At 34.7% G+C, this 9,380-nt stretch overlaps 2 protein-coding genes across 2 annotated transcripts; both read right to left on the bottom strand.

Annotated features, from left to right (window-relative positions):
* Positions 1-4,716: 4,716 nt before the first annotated feature.
* Positions 4,717-5,436, bottom strand: LOC106324082 (glutathione S-transferase T3-like). Its single transcript, XM_013762102.1, has one exon. It carries the CDS (start codon positions 5,434-5,436, stop codon positions 4,717-4,719), a length of 720 nt encoding a protein of 239 aa, XP_013617556.1.
* A 143-nt stretch (positions 5,437-5,579) lies between these two features.
* On the bottom strand, positions 5,580-6,985 carry LOC106325820. The gene is made up of 4 exons (XM_013763868.1): positions 6,895-6,985; positions 6,327-6,521; positions 6,102-6,239; positions 5,580-6,014 (listed from the first exon to the last, which is right to left on the bottom strand). The coding sequence occupies exons 2-4, from the start codon at positions 6,519-6,521 to the stop codon at positions 5,913-5,915; spliced, it is 435 nt and encodes a 144-aa protein (XP_013619322.1). The 5' UTR covers positions 6,895-6,985; the 3' UTR covers positions 5,580-5,912.
* Between the last annotated feature and the right edge of the window lie 2,395 nt (positions 6,986-9,380).

Genomic DNA, 9,380 nt, shown 5'->3' with positions numbered 1-9,380 from the left:
AGAGAAGAGAGAGAGGCGGCGCAGGATAGAAGGGGAGAGAGCTCGACGGCTAGGGTTTTCGGCCTCCGGGAATTCTCTGCAGAGCTTCGCTTCAGATTTGTGATGAGGCAAAAAGGGAGGCTGCATCTCTTTTTATAGGAAAGGGGAAGGGAAACCCTAGGTTTTTGCCAAATGAGCCGTAGAGAAGCCCATATTCTTTGTAAAATTTTACGGGCCAGGAACCGGGCCGTTACAGTTCGTCTCTGTGCGAATCTATCGAACGACCTTCAAGTTACATAGTGCAGCTCTCAAGACAACCAATGGTCCAATATGTGAGCTTGACATATACGCTGTCTCCAACCTTGGTTGCTTATCTTTCTTTTTAACTTGCGAGGGATTACTATTGACAGCCGCCGCTGCTCATGCTATCACTGGGCAAAAGCTAGCTTGTTTCTTCTTTTTTGTGCACCTCTAGCTAGCTAGTGTTTTAATTACGCTACTCTCCATAAATTCGTCTGCATGTCCAAATTTCCACCAACATTAGTTATAAATCCAACCTAAAGTATGCCCATTGTTACCATTATAATCATGGTTGCCATGTATGCGGTATGCCAAAATCTAAATTAAAATATTCTGTTGGTGAAAACAAAAGTTCAGATGATGCTTGAGTCACTAACTACCGAATTGTCGACTCGGATTTCATGTATAAAAGAATTATGACTTTGGCATATGAGAAACTTATCTCACTGGAATATAATCATTAACTTTTAATATACAATATAATTTTTTTTATATGCTATTTAAATGAGCTTGAATAAACAGACTTGTAAAAAGGCTAGCGATAAATACTTAGTTTTTAACATTAAAGTGATTCTGTATATATTTTACATCAATAAGAATATTTAATAATGAGGGCGGGGGTGGGGAGACTTTCAGTTTTACAACAAATTTGATATCAATTTTCAAATTTACCTTTAAATGATAATTTTTTCATAAATATTTTAAATTTATGGTTAAAAAAACTAAAATAAGCATTTTAAATCATTTATAAATATTTATAAATAATTTACAAAAATTTAATAGAAATTTAAAACACAACTTAATCTCCTAATACTAAATTCTAAACAATAATCATTAGATCGTACACCCAAATGCGAGTGTATTTTTTTTTTTTTAACGCTGATTTATTACGATCTTACAATTATGATATAGGAAAGATTACATAGACGATTCGACAACCGACAATACTACCTGGCTTACGAAGACCTACGCCTAACTGCATCACATGAGCCGTCCTATGAAGATCCATGCCTGACCAGATTTACTTGCACCATGTTGAAGATCCCTTGCAAGTCTTTCCTCTGTAGTCTGCATAATTGTTTAATAAACCGCTCTCTCCGGGACTTGAAACCTGGATTTCCTGCAATCTGCAATAAATTGCATAGTCTGGGATTCGAATCCCAGACCTGGGTGTAGAAGCCTTTAAACCTTAACCAATAGGTTACGGTGCTTCCACAAAAAGAGTGTATTTTTTAGTGTGAGTATATTTTAAAAAAAATTGGTAGCCAACTTATGATATTTCATACAATTTCCTGTAAATAATCATTTTACAACATTGAACAGAAGGAAGTTAAAAGTATATTAAGAGAAAGAAATGATTTAAGTAAACATAAATAATATACCATGGAATAAGCTTCCAAATTTCTTCGAATTTTACTGACGTGCAGAAGTATGTTTGCCAAGGAAAACAACCTTTCCAACGATGAAACATCAATCGACTAGATCACGTAATCCCCCACATTCCAATCTTAGAGCATTTCGAATAAAAATGGAAGTGGGAGCGAACGAGGATAACATATTTTGAATATGTCCATATCTAATATTATATTGGGGAATAAAATATTGAAACGACATGCATTGTCACCAATTAAAGAGTCCTTAGTTTAAAATAAATAAATGTGTGGTTGGAAAACAATTTGTCACCAACTTTTAAAAATAACCTTGATTGACATACTAATATATAGAAAATAGATTAATACCTTTATTTATATATTTAAATCTGAATATTACATTTTCGTTTATACGATAATTTATTAACTGTACATATATTTTTAGTAGAAAATATTTTGGGTATATTCTTTTAAAACATCATGTTATTTAATTTGATAATACAATATTTTACATAAAATTGTGAAAAATGTATTTGAAAAAACATTTCAATAAGATGCATTACTTATTTTCAAAACTATGGGATAATTTCAATTTAACCACAAATTTAATTTCACTTTTCAAATTTAGCTTAAATGATAGTCATTTTCACAAATACCTAAAGTTTGTGATAAAAATTAATTCTTTTAAATCATTTTAAAAAAATTTATAAGTCCAACTTCACCCTTTAATACTAAACCCTAAACAATCATTATTAAACCCTAAAGCTGAATATTATTATGTTTTTAGTTGAGTGTGTTTTTGAAAAGTGGTAGCAAATTTATGGTATTTCAAACTGTTTTTCGAAAACTATCCACATGTTTGCCAACTTTGATTACATATTTGGCTGTTTACCAAATAGAGGAATTGCATTCTATCATGGGTTTGTTGGTTTATTTGGCAAGCTCATAATCTCCTTATCTTTGAGAGCACGGCGACCCTAACTGCAAATGTTGTGCGCAAAACCTTATCTTCAATAAGAGAATGAAGTCTTGCAAAACATCAGCACCATATATCTATGAGCCGGCTGATGTAACACCTGTTCCCTCTCACGCCGCTACCGAGCAACACCAGCATCTGTAACACCAACGCCTCCTGGTCACCCAACTAACTCACGGCGGGTCTTGGTTGGGTCCTGAACAACAATCAACCTTCTCTCCTAACTACAAGTTCTGGTACAAGGATATCTCTTCCCCCTCATGGCAGAGGCTCTGGCACTACGAGAGAATCTAGAGCCAGGTCATCAATCTTATCTACCAAAATTATAGTTTCAATCTGACTCACAGAAGCTCATTAGAGCTATAAATTTTAAGATCTATCCGGTGGACCTTTACGGAGTTCTCATGGATATTAAATTTTTATCATCTTCCTTTACTTTGTGCCTGTTTTCTTTTATTCCTATAGAGCATAACAGTTTGGCCGATTCCACGAGGAAGGCAGACTTGCATATATACTCTCCTACTTGTACTAAACTACTTTCGTTCTAATCAAATTTGGTTGTTCACAAAAAAAGGAATTGCATTCTACAACCAAGAATTTTGTTTTTAATTAAGTTTAAGATGTGTTATATTTTAATATTGAAATTAAATGAAAAAATAGAAAGAGAGTGACAAATGAATGAGATAGTATCTTGCTGGAGAAACTTTTTCTACGGTTAAAAAGACTCAAATCCAAACGTATCTACTTTCTGTTGGTTTATTTCTTTTTTATTTTATTTTAAATTTTATTTCTAAGAATAATTAATAATATTATTATATATGTTAAATACTTATGAGAGGGTATCTACCACTAAGAGCATCCACATCAATGAACCTCCACTTGGGGTTCATTGGAATTTTTTATTATTTTTTGGTGGGGTCGGAAATAGTAATGAACCTGTATTGATTTTCTTCTTCCATTAGTGAACCCGAACATGGGGTTCTTAGAATTAAAAAAAAAAAATTATTTTTTAAAAATTTTCAATACATTATTATTCAATAGTAGGAAAATCATAAACATAGAAAGATTATTCATCTTGATTACCGAACATTTGCCATATATTTTCAACTAGATCAGCTTTCAGACGGTGATGTATCTGTTGATCCCAATCCCACGCATTTCACCGACATTAGAAAGGCTTTCCGTAGAGGAGACGACATCAACCTCGGAACTTCTGTTTGATTCTCCTGATTCGAATACATCTGTATCATACTGAGTGAATCTGTCTCGTTCGTCCTCTACTATCATGTTGTGCAGTATGACACAACATCTCATAATCCTTTCTATCTTTTCCTTGTCCCATAGTAGTGCTGGGTTTTTGACTATTGCAAACCTCGCTTGCAATACTCCGAAAGCACGTTCGACATCTTTTCTTACGGCTTCTTGATGTTGAGCAAATAGCTGTGCTCTTGGAGTTTGAGGAAGCAACGAAGAACAAGTTTGAGTTAAGAAGATAGGGAAAGGGAAAGAACTTAAAGAAAATAGGGGATGATTGTTGTGTTCTGATTGTTTTAGAGAGAAGCAATGAAGAACAAGTTTAAGACCAATGCATAAATGAGACAATAGATTATATAGGCATTGTTTTACAATACACGTGAAGTGTAGAAACCAACAAAATGCTACACTTTCACACCCGTGACACAAACATAATTCATCCGTGAGTGTAGAAACCAACAAAATACAACTGTTTCTCACACCCATTACACAACATAATTGAAAACGTGTTGTCACTACACACTACCTACTACACCTCGTGACAACTACTTAGCTAATACCACCCGTGACCTGCAGAAGCAACAAAGAACGCCAGTTGAAGTAGAACCGGTGACCTGCAGAAGCAACAAAACCACGCCAATAGTTAGTAAACAAGTAAGCAAACCAAAGAAACTACTACTACTATTTATTGTAACAGGCATAGTTCCAATTAAAGCCAACGAAACTACTACTACTATTTGATGAACTGAAATAAAATGACTATACAACTCAAATTCCAAACCAGTCATAGTTCCAATTAACATTCATTATCAGCAAAACAACCTAAAACTGACCAGATCAAAGCATCTCAGCTACGAGTTTGTCCTTGAGAGACACCTCACTATCAGTTAGAGTATCTTTTTTTGAGAGGAGACGATCTAGTAGTTTCTGTTTGGATATGTTCTGTTTCATGTCTAGAATGGTTTGTAGTCGATCATACGCTGCTTCATTCCCATGCTTCTTGCGTTTGGCGGCTGCTTTGCAAGCCTTAACACCAGGTGGTCTAACCTCTTCTTCCGAGTCAGGCACCGTCTCTGTAGCTTCCTTCCTTTTCTCCTTTGCACCATCTGTTGTTAAATAAGTTGACCTCCACTTTTGATCGAACCGCAGCTCCCTCCACGCATGTTCAAGTGTGAACTTGCCCGTGTAGTCGTTGAAGAAGATGTCATGGGCAGCCTTCATGACATCGTTCTCATTTTGGCCACTAGCTTGCTCCTTCAAAGCGGCCTCATAGCTTCCCACAAACTTACAAACCTCGGAATTTAGCCTTCCCCACCTCTGCTTACATGTACTCCACTCTCTTCCAGAAGAGCCTGTTAGCAGAGGGCTTGAATTGAAATATTCCTCAATTCTTCTCCAAAAAGACACTAACTTCTGCTGGTTACTAACTATGGGATCTTTGCTGGTGTTTAACCAAGCACTGATGAAGACTATATCTTCTTGTGGTGTCCACTTTTTCCTTTCAACCAGTATGGGAACACGAGAAGACCCGGGAGAATAAAGGGAAAACGGATCCATTAAGGTTTCCGTAGGTGTGTTTTAAAGTTGGTTTCTGTTTCAGAACTTGGTTTGAGTTAACCTCAGTGGGATTTACTATGTATTTAAACTAATATTTTGGGTGATGTAACTTGGTGTGTTTTAAAGTTTTAACTCAATGTGTTTTAAAGTTTCTAACTACCAACCACGAAAACAGATAGCATTCATCAAAACACAACCACTATCAGAGCATCACATCACTTTCAGAGCATTCATCACTGCCACCAACCACCCTAGTTCAATTAATACACGGAAACTACTTCTAGTTCAGTTCACTTTCAGAGCATCACTTTACTTTCAGAAAATATCAATTAATACACTGAAGTTACTTCTACTTCAATTCACTTTAATTAATACAACACGGAACCTACCTACTCAACTTCAGTTCTAGTTCAGCCAGCAACCTAGTCAAGTTCAGTTCTAGTTCAGTTCAAGATCAGGTGTTTACCTTTTGGATTTTAATCGAAGCAGACCTTCTCCAGAGTATCCACCTCCACAGTGAGGTTATAAACGTCACCAGTGAGCCTATCAACCAGCAGAGCGAGCCTTTTAACCTGTGCCTGCATAGATAAACCTTCTTACTGTTAAAAAAAAATTACTTCTTGTTACTTCCTATTAGGTACACTTAAAAAAATAAATACACTAACCTCTACACTCTCTATCTGTCTCTTGAGATTGGGCACCCACTTGATCACCTCCTCAGCCTCGTCCACACGCTTACGCAGATGTTCGATCTCCTCCTGGACACCTACAACCCAAGGCTGACGATAATGTAACCCATCAGCCTTGGTGACAACATTATAAAACATTAGACAACATATTTCCTACAAATTATACTACATATTATACGAGTGCTCTGAGGTATCTCTTACCTCGTAGTTTATGCAGGTGAAGAAGCGCTTTCCAGGATGAGTCTCGTGCTCCTCCTTCACCCGCACCTCGTCAATCATTCTCCCACCACAGGGACATCGTCTTGGAATTCCATATTCTGAATCGCAAACGTTTCCCAACATGTTTATGTACTCCTGATGCCTCTTTGTATCTCTCCTCTCCTCTGCGGGATCCATCTGAACCAGATAACCAAACGGATTACAACAACATCACAAAAAAAATATTGATTTAAAACCTAAAATCGAAAACCCCCAAAATTCAAAATTAACCCACTAATCGACAAGGAAACGCTTCGATCTAGCCCTATATGAAACTCAGATGCCCATTTATAACCTACAATCGAATACCCCCAAATTTGAATATGAACCCTATTTTGAAAATCACACTAATCTACAACGAAATGCTTCAATCTACCCCTATATGAAACCCAGAAGACGATTTAAAACCTAGAATCGAAAACCCCCAAAATCGTATACGAACCATAATTTTAAAATCCCACTAATCTAACTGAAACGCAAAGATGTATCGGTGAATCCACTCGATACTCACCTATTAACGTGGAGGAGACACTCTCTACTCGAATCGATGAAGAATAGTGAAGAAATTTGAAGAAATGAGATGAGAGGAGACGATCGCTCGACAAATCGCCTCTCGGGAGCAAACCCTAGATTTTTTCAGAAATGAGGGAAAGTGATTCTCTACACGCGATCCTCCTCACATCAATAACGCGTCGCCAATAGCTGCGTGACACCTGGCGTAAACCCGTCTCCTACGGGGTCACTGGGAAGGCCCGCCTCGCAAAATAAAACCCATTTTTCTATTTTTTTTTTAATTCCGGCTCTATGATACTGAGCCCATGAACCCCTTTACAAGTCTCAATGTGGATGCTCTAATGGTTATCTTAGGTTTTGAAAGAAAATATCCTTTCGATTTGGAGAAATGGCTTGGGAAGGGGTGTCCTCGTCTCTCATCTCTCCTCTCTTTTTTCTTTATGTTTTATATTTTGTTAATAAATTTTTCACCTCTTTTTGCATTACATTTTTTTTCAACACAACATTTATATATATGTCACATGTTGAAAAATACATCTACATTTTTTCACATACGCATGTTTAAAAACAGATATATATTTCTTAAAATTATATAGTCTGTTCAAGAGAAAATATTTTATTTTATTCTATATAATTTATATTAAACAAAATATTTTTTTACAATATTAATATGATTTCAAATTTACACTACATTATATATGAATGAAATGCTAAGATGCTCTCCCCGGAAAAAGAATATTTACATATGCTTCTCTCTTTTTTTCATTTATTTTTATTTATTTTTTATTCGAAAATTTGTCAAATGACCAAAAACCCCTAAAACATCAATCTAATTACAAACTCTACCATTCATACTTTAAACCTAATATTCTTTCCTCTATCATAATTCTTAACTTATGCATCTCTCTTCTTCTCTCTATTCTTTTTTTTTTCTCAAATCTCTTCTTCTTCTTCTTCTTCAAAATCTCTGAAAACCTCTTCTACATTTTCTATGAATCTTCATTGATTTTTTGCTCCTCGTTCGAAATATGTTCTCTTCTCTTCTCCTTCTTGAATCTCTTATTTCTTCTTCTCAGATCTGTTCTTCTTCTTCGAAATCTGTTTTCCTTCTTAGATTTCAGATCTATTTTTCTTCTTTGAAATATCTTCTTTTTCTCAGATTTCTTTCCTTCCTCAAAATATGTTCTCATTCTCTCAGTTTTTCAACTTCTCTGTGATTTCTTCTTCCTTTTTTATTAGAGAAAACAACCATAAAAATCTTGAACTTTCAAATTAAAGCTAAAAAAACATTGAACTCATGTTTGAACCAAAAAAATATATCAACTTTCAAATATTGGTAATTTTAACTCTCATTTTTTGTTGACTAGGCCATTTAAGAAACCTGAAAAGTCAACTATTAAACCCGTAAACGTAAGTTAACTCGCTAAATGATGTCGTTTTTAAAACTGATTAAACATTAACGAAATGATGTCGTTTTACATCTGTAAACATTTAAATCAACCTCTCTTTCGCGAAACCTAAATTTTCTAATTCTCGAATCTCTCAATCTTCTAATCTCCAAAAAAGAGAGCCATTGATAATGCAAAGGATGGCTAAGACGATGGGGGTTACTTCGGGTTCGCCGTAGTGAGAAATCTTAAGTGGAATTGTGAGACTAATGAGAATGATAATGAGGCTGAGAATAATTGTATTGGTGTCGAAGAAGAATTTTTAAGTAGTATTTAAAACAACGTTGTTTAGTAAGTTAACAGACGTTTACGGTTTAATAGTTGACTTTCCGAGTTTCTAAAATGGCAGATTCAACAAAAAATGAGAGTTAAAATGACCAACATTTAAAAGTTTGGGTATTTTTTGGCTCAAATACGAGTTAAAGTTTTTTTGGCTTTAATTTGAAAGTTTGGAGTTTTATTGCCGGTTTTCTTTTTTTTTTTTTATAATTATTTGTCAGTTTCTTCTTCTTCTTATTTGATTTTCTTCCTCTTGCGCTCTATATCTGTCATGTTACATGAATATATGATAAATGAAAAAGTACAACTACAACCAGAAACAAAGTTATACCAAGTTGTACTATCGTTCAAGTACAACTTCATAAAACTATAGAACTTGGTAAAACTAGGTACAAAGTTTTACCAAATTGTACCTCGACAATGGTACAACTTATTAAAAATTTGTACCTAGTTTTACCAGGTTGTAGAATCGTTCAAGTACAACTTTGTAAAATTTTAGAACTTGGTAAACTATAAAACATTGTAAGACTGTATTATTTGGTAAAATTTTAAAACTTGGTAAAAGTTGAGAATTTTTAAAACTATAAACTTTGGTAAAACTTTACATCGATTATTGAGAACTGGAAATTTGAAATTTGAAAAAAATAAAATTTGAAATTTAATTTCGTAGAAAACAAAAAGGGTAAAATCGGAGCTCCACTATTTCATTAAAAGTACGAGAGTATGTAGACTCATTAACAGTATGACAGATTACTAT

The sequence above is a fragment of the Brassica oleracea genome, chromosome C2 (genome assembly GCF_000695525.1).
Source record: "Brassica oleracea var. oleracea cultivar TO1000 chromosome C2, BOL, whole genome shotgun sequence".
Taxonomy (NCBI): domain Eukaryota; kingdom Viridiplantae; phylum Streptophyta; class Magnoliopsida; order Brassicales; family Brassicaceae; genus Brassica; species Brassica oleracea.
The sequence above is the reverse complement of the archived record's forward strand: the minus strand, read 5'-3'. Positions and strand labels throughout refer to the sequence as shown.